Source organism: Anomaloglossus baeobatrachus, chromosome 1 (assembly GCF_048569485.1).
Source record: "Anomaloglossus baeobatrachus isolate aAnoBae1 chromosome 1, aAnoBae1.hap1, whole genome shotgun sequence".
Lineage (NCBI taxonomy): Eukaryota > Metazoa > Chordata > Amphibia > Anura > Aromobatidae > Anomaloglossus > Anomaloglossus baeobatrachus.
Window position 1 is genome coordinate 182,965,147 of NC_134353.1, and position 23,724 is coordinate 182,988,870.

The window sequence follows — 23,724 nt, forward strand, 5'->3', positions numbered from 1 at the left end:
ATTGTGGAGCTCACAGCGTGTGCTGTTTGCTCCACTTTACCCCTGTCACACGCCGGGATGTGTGAGTACGGGCCGCCTCCCCTCCCCTCCTTACTGTCTCCAATGACATCCCATCCCTCAGTTCTCCCCAGCCCCTGCTCTGCCCCAGCTACTGACGCCGCCCCTCCCCCCCGCCATTACCATCTTCAATGACACCCCGCTCCCTCCGTTCTCCCCAGCCCTTGCTCTGCCCCAGCTACTGACGCCGCCCCTCCCCCCCGCTGTTACCGTCTCCAATGACACCCCCCTCCCTCCGTTCTCCCAAGTCCCCGCTCTGCCCGCTGCCGCAGCTCCCCCAGCTCTGCCCACCGCTGCTGTGTGTGTGTGTGTCACAAGGTCCCCATCAGGGGTCATTGTGTGTGTGTGCGATACCGTGCAGTGAGCTTCCAGGACCTGCGAGAGGATCACATGGGAAGCATGTGATATCTCCGGATGTTGTGAGTGTGTGCGTGCGATTGTACAGGTATGTGAGATATCATGAGTGTGTGTGAGTGTATGGGATCGGATGTGTGAGTGTATGCGATCGGATGTGTGAAATGTCGGCCGGACGCAGAGGAGGATGGCATGCAGCACAGCTGCCTGGAGCGCCCACCGGAGGTCACAGGGAGGAATGATGTGAAAGGTGTGTGTGTGTGTGTGGCACAAGGTCCCCATCAGGGGTGATTGTGTGTGTGTGTGTGTGTGGCACAAGGTCCCCATCAGGGGTGATTGTGTGTGTGTGTGTATGGCACAAGGTCCCCATCAGGGGTGATTGTGTGTGTGTGGCACAAGGTCCCCATCAGGGGTGATTGTGCCACACACACACACACACACACACACACACAAAATCACCCCTGATGGGGACCTTGTGCCACACACACACACACACAATCACCCCTGATGGGGACCTTATGCTACACACACACACACACACACTCACAAAGTCCCCATCAGGGGTGATTGTATGTGTGGCACAAGGTCCCCATCAGGGGTGATTGTGTGTGTGTGTGTGTGTGTGTGTGGCACAAGGTCCCCATCAGGGGCGATTGTGTGTGTGTGTGTGTGTGTGTGGCACAAGGTCCCCATCAGGGGTGATTGTGTGTGTGTGTGTGTGTGTGTCTGTGTGGCACAAGGTCCCCATCAGGGGTGATTGTGTGTGTGTGTGGCACAAGGTCCCCATCAGGGGTGATTGTGTGTGTGTGGCACAAGGTCCCCATCAGGGGTGATTGTGTGTGTGTGTGTGGCACAAGGTCCCCATCAGGGGTGATTGTGTGTGTGTGTGGCACAAGGTCCCCATCAGGGGTGATTGTGTGTGTGTGTAGCATAAGGTCCCCATCAGGGGTGATTGTGTGTGTGTGTGGCACAAGGTCCCCATCAGGGGTGATTGTGTGTGTGTGTGTGTGTGTGTGTGTGTGTGTGTGTGTGTGTGTGTGTGGCACAAGGTCCCCATCAGGGGTGATTGTGTGTGTGTGTGGCACAAGGTCCCCATCAGGGGTGATTGTGTGTGTGTGTGGCACAAGGTCCCCATCAGGGGTGATTGTGTGTGTGTGTGGCACAAGGTCCCCATCAGGGGTGATTGTGTGTGTGTGTAGCATAAGGTCCCCATCAGGGGTGATTGTGTGTGTGTGTGTGGCACAAGGTCCCCATCAGGGGTGATTTTGTGTGTGTGTGTGTGTGTGTGTATGGCACAAGGTCCCCATCAGGGGTGATTGTGTGTGTGTGTGTGGCACAAGGTCCCCATCAGGGGTGATTGTGTGTGTGTGTGTGTGTGTGCGTGTGGCACAAGGTCCCCATCAGGGGTGATTGTGTGTGTGTGTGTGGCACAAGGTCCCCATCAGGGGTGATTGTGTGTGTGTGTGTGGCACAAGGTCCCCATCAGGGGTGATTGTGTGTGTGTGTCTGTGTGTGTGTGTCTGTGTGTGCGTGCGTGCGTGGCACAAGGTCCCCATCAGGGGTGATTGTGTGTGTGTGTGTGTGTGTGGCACAAGGTCCCCATCAGGGGTGATTGTGTGTGTGTGTGTGTGTGTGGCACAAGGTCCCCATCAGGGGTGATTGTGTGTGTGTGTGTGGGTGTGTGTGTGTGTGCGTGCGTGTGTGGCACAAGGTCCCCATCAGGGGTGATTGTGTGTGTGTGTGTGGCACAAGGTCCCCATCAGGGGTGATTGTGTGTGTGTGTGTGTGTGTATGTGTGTGTATGGCACAAGGTCCCCATCAGGGGTGATTGTGTGTGTGTGGCACAAAGTCCCCATCAGGGGTGATTGTGTGTGTGTGTGGCACAAGGTCCCCATCAGGGGTGATTGTGTGTGTGTGCGCGCGTGTGTGGCACAAGGTCCCCATCAGGGGTGATTGTGTGTGTGTGTGTGTGTGTGTGTGTGTGTGTGTGTGTGTGTGTGTGTGTGCACGCGCGCGCCACTGCGTGTGAGTACCTGTGTGTGTACCGGTGATACTGTCTGCTGAGCCGTGTATCTAATCCTATGTTGTCTGATACTGTCTGCTGAGCCGTGTATCTAATCCTCTCTTGTGTGATACTGTCTGCAGAGCCGTGTATCTAATCCTCTCCTAAGTGATACTGTTTGCAGAGCCGTGTATCTAATCCTATCCTGTGTGATACTGTCTGCAGAGCCGTGTATCTAATCCTATCCTGTGTGATACTGTCTGCTGAGCCGTGTATCTAATCCTATCCTGTGTGATACTGTCTGCTGAGCCGTGTATCTAATCCTATCCTGTGTGATACTGTCTGCAGAGCCGTGTATCTAATCCTATCCTGTGTGATACTGTCTGCAGAGCCGTGTATCTAATCCTCTCCTGTGTGATACTGTCTGCTGAGCGGTGTATCTAATCCTCTCCTGTGTGATACTGTCTGCTGAGCTGTGTATCTAATCCTATCCTGTGTGATACTGTCTGCACAGCTGTGTATCTAAGCCTATCCTGTGTGATACTGTCTGCTGAGCCGTGAATCTAATCCTATCCTGTGTGATACTGTCTGCTGAGCCGTGTATCTAATCCTATCCTGTGTAATACTGTCTGCAGAGCCGTGTATCTAATCCTATCCTGTGTGATACTGTCTGCAGAGCCGTGTATCTAATCCTCTCCTGTGTGATACTGTCTGCTGAGCCGTGTATCTAATCCTATTTTGTGTGATACTGTCTGCAGAGCCGTGTATCTAATCCTCTCCTGTGTGATACTGTCTGCAGAGCCGTGTATCTAATCCTATCCTGTGTGATACTGTCTGCAGAGCCGTGTATCTAATCCTATCCTGTGTGATACTCCTGCTGTCCTTGGTGACACTTTAGACATTTCTGGTCACCGGGAAAATGGCTGTGCATTGTGTCCTTACATGTCATTCTCTGTTATCTGTTGTAAACACTCAGATTAGGAGGAGGGAGGCGTGCCATCACACACAGGAGAGCAGACTCCGCCCACTTTACGGCAGGCTGTAATCGGAGCTTTTTATACAGTGGAAATTCAGTGGGATTTCAGAAGCTGCTCCCCCTAGTGTTTAACAGTGGAAAATATCAAACTTTTTAATTTTTTTTTTATATTTTGCTCAATTAAAAAAAAATAATATTTAAACAAAACATTTAAACATTATTACTTTACATTTTTTCAGTTATTATTATTTTTTTTTTTTGACGATACTTTCTCTTTAAAGGGCACTTAGTGTGGACCAATTCCAATAATAAACTTGATTAGGTGGGCTGTAGTCATTTTTGACAGTAACACTACAGCTCTTGCAAAAATTAAGAGACCACTTCCAAATTTTCAGTTTTTCTGATTTTTCTCTTTATAGGTATATTTTTGAGTAAAATGTAAATTGTTCTTGTATTCTATAAACTACTGACAACAGGTCTCCGAATTTTCAAGCAAAAAAAATGTTTTTCTGAATATGAGAAATGGTCAAAATAAAAAAAATGCATTGCTTTCAGACACCTCAAATAATGCGAAGAAAACAAGTTCATAATCATTTAGAAACAACAATACTAATGTTTTAACTCAGGAAGAGTTCAGAAATCAATATTTTGTGGAATAACCATGATTTTTAATAACAGCTTTTATGCGTCTTGGCATGCTTTCCACCAGTCTTTCACACTGTTTTTGGGTGACATTATGCCACTCCTGGTGCAAAAATGTAAGCAGTTCTTTGTTTGCTGGCTTGTGACTATCCATCTTCCTCTTGATTACATTCCAGAGGTTTTCAATGGGGTTCAAGTTTGGAGCTTTGGCTGGCCATGACAGGGTTTTGATGTGGGTGTTCTTCATCCATATATTGATTGACCTAGCTATGTGACATGGCGCATTGTCCTGCTGGAAAAACCAGTCCTCAGAGTTGGGGAACATTGCCTGAGCAGAACGAAGCAACTGTTTTTCCAAGATAACATTGTATGCGGGCTTGATTCATACGTCCTTCACAAAGATATTTGTTGAATTTTATTTACCTAATTTTCAGCTTTGCCCAACACCTGGTCATCCAATGGTTAGATGGAGACCTGGAGACGTGTACAAGCCACAGTGTCTTTCACCCACTGTGAAATTTGGTGGAAAATCGGTGATAATCTGGGGATGCTTCAGCAAGGCTGGAATTGGGCAGGTTAATCTTTGCGAAGGATGTATGAATCAAGCCCCATACAATGTTATCCTAGAAAATCAGATGCTTCCTTCTGCTCAGGCAATGTTCCCCAACTCTGAGGACTGTTTTTTTCTAGCAGGACAATGCGCCATGCCACACAGCTAGGTCAATCAATGTGTGGATGAAAGACCACCACATCAAAACCCTGTCATGTCCAGCCCAATCTCCAGATCTGAACCCCATTGAAAACCTATGGAATGTAATCAAGAGGAAGATGGATAGTCACAAGCCATCAAATAAAGAAGAACTGCTTACATTTTTGTGCCAGAAGTGGCATAAGGTCACCTAAAAGCAGTGTGAAAGACTGGTGGAAAGCATGCCAATACGAATTAAAGCTATGATTAAAAATCATGGTTATTCCACAAAATATTGATTTTTGAACTCTTCCTGAGTTAAAATATTAGTATAGTTGTTTCTAAATTATCATGAACTTGTTTGCTTTGCATTATTTGAGGTGTCTGAAATCAATGCATTTTTTTTGTTATTTTGACCATTTCTCATTTTCAGAAAATAAATACATTTTTTACTTGGAAATTCGGAGACATGTCAGTAATTTATAGAATAAAAGAATGATTTACATTTTGCTCAAAAATATTCCTATAAAAAGAAAAATCAGAAAAACTGAAAATTTGGAAGTAGTCTCTTAATTTTTGCCAGAGCTGTATACTAGTGAAACATTCAAACACATTATGCTATTCCCCAAAACGTTTTAGCAGTACCTCCAAGTTAAGGTGCCCAAAGAGCTGTTGGTAAAATGGACAACTCTTTACTACTACAGCCATATACACAACCATGTTTGGTTCGGCGGAGAATAATTGTTTTTTAAATAGAAAGACTTGTGACAGCTCATCCACGAGAAAAGAAAAAGATTGGACATTGAAATTTAACATGCCCGATCCTTTTTCTCAACATGATACATCAATGGGGATTCAAAAGGCCCCCAAATACATATGATAGTCTGAAACTGGCAAGATTGACTGGCTTTGCATCTTTAGAGTTTCAAGTTAAAGATAATAAACCATCAAGATAACATTCTAATAGCACTTACCAACTGTAAATATTACTATGACTTTAACAGATTATTAATGTAAATTAATGTATATTAAAAAATGAATACAAAATGTTATACCACATAAAACACATGGAAATGTATGAATGTAGAATGAAGAATATCGGCTACAAAAGAAAAAATTATGGTTAATGAATTTCCTAACAATATTCATTCATGTTTCACCTTTAAAGAAATAAAAAAAACATAAAAGGGATAGAATTTTGATGTGTACATATCCGTTTTTAAAATAATCAAATACATTGTATACCGGTATCTTGTTTTGAACAAATTCAGAGACATATTTTGCAAACTTCAGAACTGAAATCTTCAGCTCTCAGCTTTCCAGTGTAATGTAATTGTTTTAAAGGGTGCAATACGTTCAAGTAATTTTTCAAAGTAAGCTGTCCTGTGTGTACATGATGAATAACATTATTTTTGGCAATATTTTTTTGTGACCTGCATTTTCCCCTCTGCAGTTTCTATCGCTTAAAGCACCACTCCAGTATTTTCTTACATTGCAGCGCTGAAGTTGTATTTTAAATCTAAGTCCCGTGCCCAATGTCATATACTCGGGGAGAATGCGGCGGCGGCTGTGCAGGGGCTGCGGCGGCTGGTGCTGTGGTGGCTGTGTGGGGTCTGCGTCGGCTGGTGCTGCGGCGGCTGTGCGAGGTCTGCAGCAGCTGGTGCTGCGGTGGCTGGGCTGGTGCTGCGGGGCGGGCAGTGAGGACTTCAAATATCAGTGCCCGAAGTCAACGCGTGCGTAGATGGCGCTCTCAGCTCAAGATCTCAGCTGTGCACGCGCCGACTCTGGCTTGTACAGATGAGATCTCGACTTGCCACTGAGCTGAAAGCTCAATCTGCGCACACGCTGACTCCGAACGCAATTTCTTTAAAGCTCTCACTGCTCACAGCAGCCATCGCCACAACCTGAGCCCCAGCACAGCTGCCCCAGCCGCCGCCACAGCTCCAGCACAGCTGCCTCAGCACTAACATAGCTGCCCCAGCACAGCCGACAACATCTGAGACACCCACCGCCCATGCCTCCTGTGACCCCACTATATTACCGCTGCAGTCCTCTCCGGTAAGACACCACCGGATTATAACACAGACTCCTTTTTTTTCACCCTTTTTTCCTCTGAACTTGTGGTGCATCTTATAATCCGGTGCATCTTATAAACCGAAAAATACGGTACTTTCTATAGAGTGCCTTCTATATTTATTGATTAGATGTGGAATAATTACCAAAAGTGGAAAAATGTGATTGATTTCTTTACTTTAGCAAACGCAGAAATCGTAGCAAGAACCGACATTTAGCAGAATTATTTCTACACAATAATGAAGCCAATTAAAATCATACTTTCTATCCGCTCCTGTGGATAAGTGATGGCCGGGAAAACAGTCATGAAAGAGTCTTTCTATTTTATTGTATATTATATGTTTTACCTTTGTAACCTTCTAAATCTTGAAGTTCAGTTACATATATTTTGCAATGCCAAGGCTACAATATGGTATTTTCAATCTCTCAGTGTAAAAATCTATTTTGAAAGTTACAGTATAGATTTGCATACATTTTGGGGCATATAACATGTAATTATACATACAAGGCAGACATGTGATTGATTGAATGACTGTTTTTCAACACACAGTACTCAGTTTTAATAGTATAAATGGAAAGTCATCAATATTACATAAGTGAGTGTTGGCAAAAAGGTTAACATGGCAAAGAATTGTGAACTTGTTTTAGACTTCACTTTAATTATACCTTGCCAAGGAGGAAACTCAAGAATGTGAATGGTAAAAAAGCATTGGAAAAGACTATGTAATAACACTGCTTCCCTCACATAGACTGATTCATTACATGTGAGTGAACAGAGCCCAGTCCTACACCTAGGAGCCAAGGCCAAAGGCAATAAGCACTAAGGAAAACAAGAAAATGTAGGATCTGTAATTCTGGGAGGGACATTGGCCGCCTGGTTCTTGGATGTGTTTTGATATGCCATAACATTTACTTAGTACAACAGACAAGTGGAAATATTGCCTTTAAAATGTAAAAAATAAATAAATTTACACAGACATCAAATGTGTATAAAGCTGAAAAACTAAATTTGGTTTTAACCACATTTGGAAAGATTCGGAACCTACCCAAAATCTGCCTAAAATCATAAGATAAGACCACAGTGCCCTTACCTGAGAAGAAGTGTGCACGGAAGCCCTTTTTTGATACTGTATTATCAGATTTAAATTCTATTCTCATATTGTTGTACTGGGAGGTAATAACCTCAGGCACTTCGGTCCCACAGAACTTTCCATGTAGCTTGGAATCGGAGGATAGACCACTTCGAATCTCAACATAGTCATATTTGCAAACCTGGATATAAACACAGCATATTAATACCATATAGTAAATTATCCCAACTGTCACAAGAGGTGTTAAGTTAGTGTTACAAAGGGCAAACAATCTATAGATTGTTTATGTTGACACATCTTTAAGGCTTTTATTGAATAGCATAGATAATCACGTATCAACTAAATCAACAGATGCCAGAGTATAAAGCATTTCAAAATGCTTGTCATAAAGAAGTTACTGAAGATTTAAGCAGAGGTATATAAACTATTGTACAGGCCACAGTATAATTGGGGAAAGTATACCAGTATCACTTTAAAGGGGACATTCATATAATTAGAAAAACATGGCTGCATTCTTCCAAACACAGTGCCATAATAGGTTCTTTCTAATTTATCTGTCAAATTAAATAGGAATGACCTGTAATACAGCACAAGACCAGTGGACTCGCATAGCACTGTTTTTGGAAGAAGGATACCACATTTTTGGAATCCTGGAGAACACCTCTAAGTGGAGTAAACTTAAAAGTTTACTATATAAGTGTTTATGGAGCCATTGGAGTCAGATCACTTCATTTATGGAGACTAATATATTCTAGTAATTATATCTTATGACTGGAGATGAAATTGATCCTACATAGAACAATCTGCTCAAGTCGAATTTTCTAAAATGGATAGGTCGCCGTGAATTCAAACAATCTGTGATACAATTATTGAGAATTGGCAAAAAATATAGTAATGCCTAGTGCCGTTTCACACACTGCTATAGACAGACAGCAGACTAGTGATATCAAGCACCGCCAGGTGGGCTTCCACATAATGCCCTGCAGTCATCACATCATATGGTCTACTGCAGCCAATTAGGAGGGGCTACCTCAGTGACTATAAAAGAGGAGTGCTGGTCAAGCAGTGCCATTTTAGGTTTTTACAGCATAGTGATTGAGTTCAGAGCACATAGCTCTGCCCATTTAATGATTAGAAAAAAGCCTAATCTGATTGTGGTCCATTATTGCAGTGTGACTCTAAGGATACATTCACACAGTGCGGTTTTGCGCGTTTTTCAGGTGCGTTTTTGCTCAGAAAACTGCATGACTTTGCTTCCCCAGCAAAGTCTATGAGTTTTCATTTTTGCTGTCTGCACACAGTGTTTTTTTTAGCTGCGTTTTTGTGGTGGCCACAAAAACGCAGCATGTCAATTATTTTTGCATTTTTTACTGCGTTTTCCACCTATTGAGTTCAATGAGATGTTCAAAAATGCAATGAAAACAGCAAATTGCAAATATAACTGCGTTTTAGTGCGTTTCTATGACTAAAAACGCAGCTAAACACGCAAGGGGTGGGCAGTAAAGTGACATGTACAGGAAGAGGATTCCTTCTGTCAGTAAATACAGAAGCGTGAATCCTCCCGGTACTTTCACCGCTGCGTCCACCTCCAGTCCTGTGCATGTCAGCTCCCGTGCGGCGCCATGTATGGGCAGGAGGTGGAGGCAGCTGCGAAAACAAAAGTGAACAGTAGAAAAAAAAATGTCATACTCACCTGTCTGCAGACTCCTGGTGCCATGTCCGCTCCCAGCTCCTCTCCCAGGTACCGCCGCTCCGGCTGTGTGCAGATGGCCGGGACACCTCCGATAGCTGCAGGACCTGGCGCTGATCACCTGATGCGGTCACCTGACGCATCAGCTGATCGTAAGTCTCGCGGTGACGCCGGCGCCCGGCTTAACCTGTCAGCGGATACCGTCAGGAGACTTCATCTCTGATTACCGGCAGCTCCGGCAGCGATCGGACGGGATCAAACTCCGCTCCAGGAGCTGCCGGTAATCAGCACATAAGTGAGTATTTTTTTTTTTTTTTTTTGCACCGATGCATCATCTGATTGTATAAATGGCTTTTATACAATCAGCTGATGTGTGATGTGATTCACATCCTAGAACCTGACACATCATCTGATCGCTTTGCCTTCCAGCAAACCGATCAGATGATATTGGATCCGGATTGGACGGCGCGGGACCCTTGACCCAGGATTACTGCGGAGGGGGGTTCTTTATTTCAATAAAGATGGAGTCACTAATTGTATTGTGTTTTATTTCTAATAAAAATATTTTGTGTTGTGTTTTTTTTTTTATCTTTACTAGAAATTCATGGTGGCCATGTCTAATATTGGCGTGACACCATGAATTTCGGGCTTAGGGCCAGCTGATAAAAAACAGCTAGCCCTAACCCCATTATTACCCAGTGAGCCACCCGTCACCAGGGCAGCTGGAAGAGTTGGATACAGCACCAGAAGATGGCGCTTCTATGAAAGCGCCATTTTCTGAGGTGGCTGCGGACCGCAATTCTCAGCGGGGGTGCCCAGAAAGCATGGGCACCCTGCACTGTGGATTCCAATCCCCAGCTGCCTAGGTGTACCTGGCTGGACTCAAAAATTGGGCGAAGCCCACGTCATTTTTTTTTTTTGTTTGGGGGGGCAAAGAAATCCTGCATACAGTCCTGGAAGGAGGATGCTGAGCCTTGTAGTTCGACAGCTGCTGCTCTCCTGCATCCACTAGTGGATGGAGTATGCTGAGCCTTGTAGGTCTGCTCCCCCTGACTCTCCCTCAATCATACAGTCCTGGATGGAGCATGCTGAGCCTTGTATTTCTGCAGCTGTCTGCTCTCCTGCCCCTTTTTTTTTTTTTCTTCAACAATCTTTAATTGCAATGTTCACTGATAAAAAAAAAACGCAGAAAAACACAGTGAGCAAAAACGCAGCCAAAAACGCACCAAAATGCGGTAAAAACACATGCGTTTTTTTCATGCGTTTTTAAAGACGCTGAGTTTCTGTGCATTTTTAGCGCTAAAAAACGCACAAAAACGCAGCGTCAAAAAAACGCAGTGTGTGCACATAGCCTAAAGGGGGCTTTACACGCAACGACATCGCTAACGAGAGGTCGTTGGGGGTCACGGAATTCGTGACGCACATCCGGCCTCGTTAGTGACGTCGTTGGGTCTGAAACGTACGAACGACCGCTAACGATCAAAATTACTCACCTAATCATTGATCGTTGACACGTCATCTAATCCCAAATATTGTTGCTGTTGCAGGACGCAGGTTGTTCGTTGTTCCTGAGGCAGCATACATCGCTATGTATGAAACCCCAGGAGCGAGGAACAACACCTTACCTGCGTCCTCCGGGAACGAGGTGGGCGTCACTTTCTTTCGGCTGTTCTCCGCCCCTCCGCTTCTATTGGACGGCTGGCGTGTGACGTCGCACGAATCGCCCCCTTAGAAAGGAGGCTGGTCGCTAGGCAGGTAAGTACGTGTGACGGGTCCTAGCAATGTTGTGCGCCACGGGCAGCGATTTGCCCGTGACGCACAACCGATGGGGGTGGGTGCTAGTGATGTCGCTGCGTGTAAAGCAGCCTTTAGTCTATGAATAATAATCCAGAGATTCAACGGCTAGGGAGGTGCTAGAGCTGCATAGCCACTTGGTGTCACTGTGAATTCATTGATCTGTGGTATAATACAGTATAAGCATCTTAATAATAGCACTAAGACATGGCCAAGGACCAGTACATCCTTGGTCATGAAGAGATCAATGGTCCAAATATTTGACCTAAACACACAAGCCAAATACAGCTTCAGATTTCTACCAGGTACAATTTGATTTCCCCTTGAACATTAATGAGGTTGGGTTTACAAAAAGAACTGAAATAGGTTCAATACAGTCCTAGGATGTCTCAAAATGTGGTATGGAAAGTTTCTAAGCAATTAGAGGCTTACAGATTTGCAATATGACTATTTGCTGTCAATCCAATTTTATTAAAAAATTAGGCAAAGTGAGTGAATTTGTAATTCAAATAATCCCAATTCTACCTATGACCATACAATCTCCTCCATACAGAGGTGACAGGAGGGTCTGGCAATGGCTTACAGCATGCTCTGACAATATACAGTTAGGTCCAGAAATATTTGGACAGTGACACAAGTTTTGTTATTTTAGCTGTTTACAAAAACATGTTCAGAAATACAATTATATATATAATATGGGCTGAAAGTGCACACTCCCAGCTGCAATATGAGAGTTTTCACATCCAAATCGGAGAAAGGGTTTAGGAATCATAGCTCTGTAATGCATAGCCTCCTCTTTTTCAAGGGACCAAAAGTAATTGGACAAGGGACTCTAAGGGCTGCAATTAACTCTGAAGGTGTCTCCCTCGTTAACCTGTAATCAATGAAGTAGTTAAAAGGTCTGGGGTTGATTACAGGTGTGTGGTTTTGCATTTGGAAGCTGTTGCTGTGACCAGACAACATGCGGTCTAAGGAACTCTCAATTGAGGTGAAGCAGAACATCCCGAGGCTGAAAAAAAAGAAAAAATCCATCAGAGAGATAGCAGACATGCTTGGAGTAGCAAAATCAACAGTCGGGTACATTCTGAGAAAAAAGGAATTGACTGGTGAGCTTGGGAACTCAAAAAGGCCTGGGCGTCCACGGATGACAACAGTGGTGGATGATCGCCGCATACTTTCTTTGGTGAAGAAGAACCCGTTCACAACATCAACTGAAGTCCAGAACACTCTCAGTGAAGTAGGTGTATCTGTCTCTAAGTCAACTGTAAAGAGAAGACTTCATGAAAGTAAATACAAAGGGTTCACATCTAGATGCAAACCATTCATCAATTCCAAAAATAGACAGGCCAGAGTTAAATTTGCTGAAAAACACCTCATGAAGCCAGCTCAGTTCTGGAAAAGTATTCTATGGACAGATGAGACAAAGATCAACCTGTACCAGAATGATGGGAAGAAAAAAGTTTGGAGAAGAAAGGGAACGGCACATGATCCCAGACACACCACATCCTCTGTAAAACATGGTGGAGGCAACGTGATGGCATGGGCATGCATGGCTTTCAATGGCACTGGGTCACTTGTGTTTATTGATGACATAACAGCAGACAAGAGTAGCCGGATGAATTCTGAAGTGTACCGGGATATACTTTCAGCCCAGATTCAGCCAAATGCCGCAAAGTTGATCGGACGGCGCTTCATAGTACAGATGGACAATGACCCCAAGCATACAGCCAAAGCTACCCAGGAGTTCATGAGTGCAAAAAAGTGGAACATTCTGCAATGGCCAAGTCAATCACCAGATCTTAACCCAATTGAGCATGCATTTCACTTGCTCAAATCCAGACTTAAGACGGAAAGACCCACAAACAAGCAAGACCTGAAGGCTGCGGCTGTAAAGGCCTGGCAAAGCATTAAGAAGGAGGAAACCCAGCGTTTGGTGATGTCCATGGGTTCCAGACTTAAGGCAGTGATTGCCTCCAAAGGATTCGCAACAAAATATTGAAAATAAAAATATTTTGTTTGGGTTTGGTTTATTTGTCCAATTACTTTTGACCTCCTAAAATGTGGAGTGTTTGTAAAGAAATGTGTACAATTCCTACAATTTCTATCAGATATTTTTGTTCAAACCTTCAAATTAAACGTTACAATCTGCACTTGAATTCTGTTGTAGAGGTTTCATTTCAAATCCAATGTGGTGGCATGCAGAGCCCAACTCGCGAAAATTGTGTCACTGTCCAAATATTTCTGGACCTAACTGTACACGTGCAATGTGTTCATCTGACAGCTATCTGGCACATATGGACAGATATAGGATAGTCATACATTTTGTTGTTGTTATTATTAAGCCAGACGATCAAAGGGGTATTTTATTTTTCGCGTTATTTTTAATCCATTCCTTGCCAAGCATGTATTCAGCAGAGAAGGGGTTAATGTCCCTTTTTAAACAGTGTACAATACGTCAATGTTGTGAATTAAATTATATAAAATCGAATGTCTTTGATGATGATGATGATTTAAGCTGGAGTTTTCTAAGCTTCTTACAATGAACCATGAATTGCTTTAGAAAAAGCAGCGATTGTTTTCAGCTATGTGTCTTCGCCTCCAGTCACAGCCATGCTTAAGAAAGTTCATTTGAGGCTCAATGTGTGTTATTAATTCATGGTCCATAAATCACAGCTGTTTAACATACTAAAAAGTTAAAGAAAAAAGCTAAAAAAAAAAAAAATCTTGGCTGAAGTTTCTACCTTTCCATTAAAATGATTCGTTGGCGTTTCTCTTAATTTACGGCAATTCAGTGAACACAACTTCTGTCTAATAATAAACCGGTGTCATACTATAAAAACCAAAACTGCTATAGCTGATCATTAAAAAAATAAAAACTATATGCTTTTAGTTTTCCTGCTCTATTACATTGTATATTGGTTGAATACTGATCCACATTAATAGAAAAATCCTAAAATAAGACAGTTTTACGTTTTACCATATTGTTTCAAAATATCATTTTTTCAATGATTCAATGAAACCTGTGCTAAACTGAACATGGTTTCTGGGCCGCCATGGGGTATAAAGTGGGGATGAGGGGGGCAATCAAATTAAGAGAAAAACAATCCTCTCCCTGGATATTATTTTTTGGCTTACAGTGTAAGCACAGCAGCTCTCTTCCGCCTAATCTGACTTTGGGGGTGGAGAGAGTCCCCTACATTGCAGGTGCAGAGAGAACAGCCCAACATCGGTCAGGCATCCTATTCTAGTGAAAACCCTTAAAGGGAATCTATCACCAGGTTTTGCTCCCTGATCTGAGAGCAGCAGAATGTAGAGACAGGGACCCTGATTCCAGCGATGTGTTACTTACTGAGCTGTTTGCTGTTATTTTGATAAAATCAATGTTTTCTCTGCTGCAGATCTAGCAGTTTTTCAGAGCTCATGAATATGCTGGACCACCTGGCAACACCTGGCCATGTAGTCCTCTAATCTACAGCTGATTAAACAGTGATTTTATCAAAACTACACTAGGCAGTCCAGTAAGTGACATCGCTGGAATCAGGATTTCTGCCCCTACGTTATGCAGCTCTCAGAATAGGTGCAAAAATCTGGTCACATATTCCCTTTAAGGCCTCTTTCACAGCTCAGTGATTCTGGTACATATGTGACAGTTTTTATACGTACCAGAATCACGGACATACACAGACCCATTAAAATCAGTGGGTCTGCGCACGCATCAATGATTTTTCACTGACCGTGTCTCTGTGCGGCGTATACGCTTCTCCGTGTTTCCGCACGGAGACAAGTCCATTTTTTTTCTGGCATCACAGATGTCCCACGGATCACACACACACACACACACACACACGTACCAGAAAAAAAAACATATCTCTGCAATAAAAAGCTTTTAATACTCACCTTCTCCAGCGATGCTGTGATTGGCCGCTGCTGCCTGCTGCTTCCAAGCCGGCTAATTATTCTCATGAATATGCACTGCACCGCGACCCGAAAGTAGCAGCAGTGACACAGCAGCGGCCCGACACAGCAGAGCCGGAGATTCAGCACCACGGACAGCTGGAGCGTGGACAGGTGAGTGTAGAATACCTGATCTCCATGTGCTATCATCGATCACGGATAGCACATGGGGAACACACATGTGCCGTGCACATGAAAGGACATGTGCGTTTTTAACATGTCAGTGAAAAACGTCTGTGTTTTTCACTCACGTGTGAAACTCTCCTAAGGCTGGGTTCACACGCTGTGCATTTTCTACGAAAGTTACCTAGTGGATGTTCCACATCTAATCTCAATAGCATTTATCAAAGTGGGTGATTTTTTACTTAGTTTCATCCACATGCTGTGTTTTTGCTTTTGTTTTTAGTGCAGCAGCCATGGGGAAATGTGTTTGTTGCATTTTTCAAATCCACAGAATCAATGCAGATTCACCTTTTGCAACGGAAGAGGTGAAATCTGTGCCAAAACCAAAAGCCACAGTCATTTAAATGCGCTGCAGAAAATATTGTATGAAATGTAAACTAAGTCTTAGGCCTCATTCACACGTCAGTATTCTGCATCAGTGTTTGTATGACAAAATTAGGAGTACAATCTACAAAAAAAACCTATAATTGAAAGATTGACACCTGTTCAGTGTGTTGGAGACACTCCTGGTTTTGTCATACCAATACTGATTAAAGGGAACCTGTCACCAGTTTGTTGCCCAATAAGCTGCGGCCACGACCAGTGGGCTTTTATATACAGCATTCTAACAAGCTATGTATAAGAGCCCAGGCCGCTGTGTATAACATAAAAAACACTTTATAATACTCACCTAACCGGTCGCTGCAATGGATGTGGCTCAGATGGGTGTCCTCGTCCACCGGTGCCGGCATCACCTCTTTCGGCCATCTTTGTCGCCGCCGATGTCGTCCTTCTGAAGCCGCGGTGCATGACGTGTCCGACGTCATACACACTCTCCGGCATTCAGGTCCTGAGCAGGCGCACTTTGATATGACCTGAGTAAAGCAGATCAAAGTATTGTACTGCACATGTGCGGGACTGGTGAGTGTGTATAATGTAGACGCGTTATGCACCGCGGCTTCAGAAGGAGGACGAAGATGTCCGAAAGAGGCGGCTCCAGCACCGGAGGACAAAGACGCTTATCTGAGCAACAACCACCGCAGCGACTGGTTTAGGTGAGTATTATAAAGTGTTTTTTATGTTCTACACAGCGGTCTGGGCTCTTATATACAGCATGTTAGAATGCTGTATATAAGAGCCCACTGGTGGTGGCCGCAGCTTATAGGGTAAAAACTGGTAACAGGTTCCCTTTAAATACTGATCAAAAATACTGATGTGTGAATGAGGGCTTAAAGGGAATCTGTCACCAGGTTTTTTGCTACCTCATCTGAGAGCAGTATAACGTAGAGACAGGGACCCTGATTCCAGTGGTGTGTCAATTACTGAGCAGCTTGCTGACATTTTGATAAAATCACTGCTGCTTTCTCTGTTACAGATCTAGAAGTTATTTGAATATTGTGCAGTATAAACCCACCTACACCTCTGCATGACAGCTTTCTGCCCATATACACAGAAAGCTGCCAATCAGTGGTGAGGATGGGGTTATACAGTGCTCATGAATATGGCGGATCACCTGGCAGCAATCCAAGTAGTCCATTAATATAATCTCATGTTTTTTATCAAACTACACTAAGCAGGCTAGTAAGTGATACACTGTTAGAATCAGGATCTTTGTCTCTACATTATGCTGCTAGCCGATTACGTGGCAAAAACCTGGAGACAGATTCCCCTTAAGAACTGAGCAGTTGGAAAACTGATTAAGAGCAATGTGATCAGCTGTGCCCATCCATTACCTTCACTACTACTAGGCCTGCCATATTACCACTTCAGAAAAGCGGCGTCTCATACGTGGTAACATTAACTCTTGAGTATAGAGTGTCAGAGCAAAATGTAGAGACCTAAGATTATGATAGAAAAGCCACTTTAACTCTGCTGATATTTCTGACTCAAATGAACTTGAATATTTAGTGCACTTTGCAGGATTGAAGAACAGTAGCTTGCTTACAGAAACAGCACCACGCCTATCCAATGGTTATGTCTGGTACTGCACCTCAGCTTTATTCCATTAAAGTTACAAATACCACACACAAACTCTTGTCAGGTTATGTGTCGTATTCAAAGTCAATGTATCAACGAGCATCCATGAAGTTTAATGTATGGTGTGTAATCACGCCATACTGCATAAATACTGTAGGTACTGAAAAACAAAAATAATCCTAAAGTTTAGGGTCTAAACCAGGGGTCTCAAACACGCGGCCCGCATGCGGCCCCTCAGGCTAGTTCGCGCAGCCCCCAGGCCCGTGCCTCTGTTCACTATCGCGGCAGGTGCAGGGGCCGCAGCCACTGTCTGCACTTTATGTCAGATGAATGTGTTGCCAGCACTGTGCTCTCGCGCCGGCAATACAGTCATCTCACATAAATCACTGACAGTGACACTGCACCTGCCACAATAGTGAACGGGGGCACGGGCCTGGGGGTCGCACGAAGCAGAGATGAGGCAGCGGAGGGAGCGCGGGACAGGTGAGAAGAATGGTGTGTGTGTGTGTGTGTGTGTTGGATGTTAACCCCTTAGCGACCTATGACGTACTGGGTACGTTATGGCTCCCTGGTACTTAAGGACCCATGACGTACCCAGTAAGTCATGGCGAAATCGCAGTCCCGGTGGCTACGATTGCTGCAAATACCTTAGATTCGGGGAGTAGGGGGACCTCAGAAGGGGTGGTGTCTCCTCCCCGGACCTACGGAGGCTGTGATTGGCTGACGAACGCCGCTCAGCCAATCACAGCCACTAATGTTTCAGCCATTGAAAATCGCTGAAACTTTGAAATCCAGCCAAGATCAGTGCAGCTGTAGCCCTGATCATTGCCTGGAGCTGGGTGACCTGTGTTTCACCCGCCCCCAGCTCTAATTGGAGAGACCGGCCTTGTGACCGATCTCTCCAATCACTGTGGATCTGGGGCCAGAGAAAACTCCCCTCAGCTTCACTCAGAAGTCGGTGGAAGGTGAGGGGAGCTGCTGACCCATCACTACAGGATGGGGACATAGTGCGCACATTACTATGAGATGGGGATAAGGCTGGGGACATTACTATAGGATTGGGATATTACAAGGACATTACTATAGGATAGGGACTAGGCTGGGGACATTACTATAGGATAGGGACTAGGATGGGGACATTACTATAGGATGGGGACAAGGTGGGCACAGTACTATAGGATGGGGACTAGGATGGGCACAGTACTATAGGTTGGGGACATTACTACAGGATGGGGACAAGGTGGGCACATTACTGTAGGATAGGGACATTACTACAAGGGGACAAGGATGGGAAACATTACTATACAATAGGGATAATGCTGGGGACATTACTATAGGGTGGGGACAAGGTTGGCACATTACTAAAGGATGGGCTCATTACTATAGAATGGGGACAGTACTATAGGATGGGGACATTGCTACAAGGGGACAAAGATGGGGAACATTACTATAAGATGGGGGACAAGGATGGACACATTACTATAGATTGGGGACATTACTATAGGATGGGGACAAGGATGAACACTACTACAAAATGGGGACAAGGATGGGGAACATTACTTTAGGATGGAGACTAGGATGGGGTACAATACTACAAGGGGACAAGGATGAGCACATTACTGTGGGATAGGGCACAATACTACAAGGGGACAAGGATGGGCACGTTACAACAATACAGGGAACATTACTAAAATATGTTGGTCAAAATTTCTATATAGTGCTAATTGTAAGACTATTAGTTACAAGAAAGGAATAAAATGTAAAAAAAAAGGTTTATATTTAAACAAAGAATGTGCACGTTTGCTATAATGAACAAGTAAAAATGTTCAAAATCAGTGATCCAAAGGTGTGTACAAAAAAAAATAAATATATATATATATATATATATATATATATATATATATATACATACACACACACACACACACACATACGCACACATATATGCACACATTATATATATATATATATATATATACACACACATATATACACACATATATATATATATGTATATATATGTGTGTATATATATATATATATATATATATATATATATATATATATATATATATATATATATACATATATACAGTATATATATATATATATATATATATATATATAGTACCAATAAAAATGTCACTTTGTCCTGCAAAGAATGCGGCCCCCCAAATTATTTTTTTCCCTCTGTGCGGCCCATACACACAGCCGAGTTTGAGACCCCTGGTCTAAACTATTACTCTCCACTATTAACATATTACAAATGGTGACAAAACTCCAGTAGATCAAAAAGGCGTAGTTTACAGCAAACTATGATGCTTAGATTAGAATATAGGAGTGATGAATACTTACTTCATTTCCCTCTAGCTCAAAGTACTCAAACTTCACAGATATCCTGTACTGAGACGGCGCTACCACCTGCCACACACAATTCTTATTGGGAGGGTATTCTTTGGGCCACGCTGGGGTAGTTATAGTTCCATTGAGTTTGGTTAACAATCCTCCACATGCAGCTGAAAAGACAAAAAAGGAGAAATTGTCAGAAATCTGTAATACCAGAACTACTGAATTATGAAGCAGTTCATTCATGATGATAAACTAATAATCAAGAGGTATGACTAAGTAAAGGTAATAAAATGCTTCTAAACAAAGGAATTTGTAAATACTCTATGTAACATTGTTGTACATTCAGATACCGAATGTACAACAACCGAAAACAACTGGGAAACAAAAAGGTTATGCTTAGCTGTAAACCAACAGGACTGTGTGTGTCCTGTTGGGACCCGGTCACTCTCAGCCCTTAGCCACATTGAGGCCTATTTTAGACCCATGGTAAGGTTTTAATATTAGAGAGTGTAGGTACTATCCCAACTGGGTACACCTTGACATTTGGTGGGATGGCTTTATGCTTTTTTTGATCAAAAACAGGGTTTACTAAGTACCCTATGTTTATATGCACTATGCTTTTATTTAGTTACAGCAGGGTATGTTTTCACAATTTTCTCCTTGGTTTCTCTTTAGCTGTAAACCAATGTAGGTTAAAGCGCATCAATCACCAGGATTTTCCTATGTAACCTAAAGCCAGTGCTATACTGGTGCTATCAGGCTGATTCTATACATACCTGTAGTTGTCAGCTTGGATGTATAGGTTTTGAAACACAAACAAGTAAAGTTTGTAAAATCAGCAGCTTGTTGAGTGACAGCAGCTGCCAATCAGCTGATAGCTGAGGTGGGTATTCATAATTATCCCCTCCCCCTGTTACTTATGCTAATTCTATTATACAATTGTTTTACTTTGTCACTAATCACTAAAAGGACCTGTCGTGATGTCATGCCCATGTGACCATAAGGAGCGGGACCTCAGCCAACAGAAAAATATTGCTTCCTGGTATCAGCTATGCTGGTTGAGGCACCACCCTTTCTGGTCACATGGGTATGACAACAGCACAGGTCCTTTTAGTCACAAAGTAAATCGACTCTATAACAGAAGTAGCATAAATAACAGGGGGACAGGATAACTATGAATACCCCCCTAGGTTATCAGCTGTTGTCATTTAAAAAGCTGCTAATTTTAAAAACCTGCTTGTGTTTCAAAACCTATACATCCTGGCTGACAACTAAAGGTATGTATAGAATCAGCCTGATAAAGCCATTGCTATACTGGCACTAGGTTATATAGGAAAATCCTGGTGATTGGTGCGCTTTAAGCACTAAAGGGGATAGAAGTGGCAAAAACCTGGACGGAAAATGAAGGTTATAAATGCATGAAGCAGTGGTAGAGAACAGAACTGGACACAAACCTATAACAATGCATTTTTTTTTGGGTGGGGGGGGGGGGAAGGATTGCATAGAAGAAAGAAAAAACATTAACACCAGTGTGGTAAATCAGATTTGAGCCCATTTTCTGTCTGAGCTTTATTTTTTACCATCAGAGTGGTATCAGTGTTTATTGTATGCAAAAAGTAGAAGTTAGACAGCACTCGGATGATACACGATTCAGTCTTCCTACAAATGTTACCTTCACAGCTTTTCTTGTCTGGAGCAAGCTCATAGCCGGGATCACAAGAACACTTATAGCTTCCCAGAGTGTTCACACAGCGCTGCTCACAGCCTCCGTTATCTGGTTTGGCACATTCATCTTCCTCTATTGTAAAATACAGAACATTAAGGTATTTAAAAAACACATTAATACCATAAAAAAGCAATGCTACCTATTCTAATACTAAAGTCCCTAAGGTATAACAGGAGTATGGTCGATCAGTAGATAGATAGATAGATAGATAGATAATAAATGATATATGAGCATTAAGTGAAGGAAAATACAAAGTATCTGTTTTACGAGGTATAAGCAAAGTCTAGAGGCCATTCATGACGTATTAGCACCACCATGCCAGACTGCCGGCATTTTATTTACTCTAACTGCTAAATGCACATGAAGGTTCCCAGACATGAACCTGCTGGCCTATCCATAACCCCAGTGTCTGCGAGGTGTAAGCACTATGTAAGAGTTTCTATAGTTCTTACCTTTTAGAAAGTTAGCAGCGAACCCTGCCTTGTTCACGGTTGCATCTGATACAAACTTCATCCACAAGGTATTAGAGGTAGATCTGATATCGTCTGGCTTATCGTAGCCACAGAAATGTCCGATTAGAGGACTGTTTTCACTGCTGCCATCTCTTACTTCCAAGTAATCGTAAGCACAAGTGTCATGGCGCTCAACCTGCAAATTCAAAGATGGGATTTCAGAAAGGGTTCGCGATCACAGGTGTACATCAGACAGATGGAATCTTAGAACCCTAGATATACCTCATTAAATACTTCAGGGAATAAAATAATGTAGCCCAGATCTACTGAATTACTTGGATACTGGCTTCCAAACTTTACATGAAAAGCAATCACTATGACCCAACTGTTTACAACAACCAAAAATGTTTCCATTGAATCCTAGTAAATAACCAGTACACTATGTTTGATCATTATATTAGCATATTGTTAATGTACTCATTAGGGAGTTGGGAATGAATGGAGAGAATAGGACGCTTGCATAGCTTTCTCCACACACTTATGGGCATTTCAACGATTTATGAGCAATTTTTGGACCTTCTATAGAAGTGAATGGAGAGAGCTGCACATTCTCGGCCAACTGTCTATTGCCGGTAGAACAAGACGTGGCCGGCCCTAGTTTTCAAGATAGGTGTGAATGTCAGAGAATGTCAGAGATAGGACCTACAGCTATCAGACATTTACAATATCCTTCCAATTTACAATAAATAACCAAGACGGGAATGTCCTTCTAAAGTTACATCAGCTCTTATATGTACCACTATATGTCTATGGGAGGTATAATACTGTAGCTGTAAACAGTTTTCACCTGGTTTTCCAAGATAAATAAAACATAAGTTGGACATTTTTAATGCAGAGAACAATTTGAAGACATTCATGTGACCCTATAGCAACACATTTAATGGGCAACCTAGGGATTAAAAAATGGTTCCATATACCTAAAATAATTAAAAGATATGGCTTTGTAGAAAATGACAAGACTATTCTGACTGCCATCAACTAAAGGCTAAAATAAATTTATAATAAAATATATATAGCTTTTATTGATTATCTTATCCCTTGTGGTTCAGCAATTCATTCTGCAAACATAGATAACAAGTCGCATGAAAGGAGCCTACTGCCAGACCTGTACATTTCATTAGAATATGGCGTTTGTACATTGAATGCCTTTTAATCCTCCTGAAAATGCATGCCGTGAATCAGGTCTCGCCCTGAGCTCGGCCTGTCAATGACAATTTGTTCAGTCCGCATTAAAGATTTCTAAAAGCAATAGAATTTATCTTCACCACCACTTAGGTCAGATAACGTTACCTCAAATGCCTGGAAGGTTAATCCTACATTGTAATTTTCTGCTACTGCTATTTTCCATATACATTCCTTTGATGGCCGGTAGTCGTCTGGGTAATTGGGGGATTGGATCTGCCCAGAATCTTTGTGGATCTCTCCTCCACAAATTGCTAAAAATGAAGGTAAGTTGAAAAGAGAATTACAGAAAATGACATCTTTATATATAAGATACATAAGACATGGAACACAGTCAAACACTTTGGGCCCTCGCCTGCGGCAACTAATCAGAGCTTGCAATGGGCAACAAAGACAGATTTTCTTTTAGACAGTTGACAAAACGGTCCCCAAATCAGTCATTAACTTCTAAGAACATTTGTCAAATAAATTTAATGCCCAATTCTAAACAATCCT

At 42.8% G+C, this 23,724-nt stretch overlaps 1 protein-coding gene across 1 annotated transcript in view; it reads right to left on the reverse strand.

Moving 5' to 3' along the window:
• TLL1 (tolloid like 1) overlaps positions 1-23,724 on the reverse strand; it is a 207,693-nt gene that overhangs the window by 24,049 nt on the left and 159,920 nt on the right. Inside the window, exons 13-17 of the mRNA XM_075347314.1 lie at positions 23,338-23,483; positions 21,988-22,183; positions 21,482-21,607; positions 19,816-19,976; positions 7,884-8,064 (exon numbers count right to left, since the gene is read on the reverse strand). Of these exons, the coding sequence (XP_075203429.1) occupies positions 7,884-8,064; positions 19,816-19,976; positions 21,482-21,607; positions 21,988-22,183; positions 23,338-23,483 (810 nt within the window). The remainder of the gene's footprint in view (positions 1-7,883; positions 8,065-19,815; positions 19,977-21,481; positions 21,608-21,987; positions 22,184-23,337; positions 23,484-23,724) is intronic.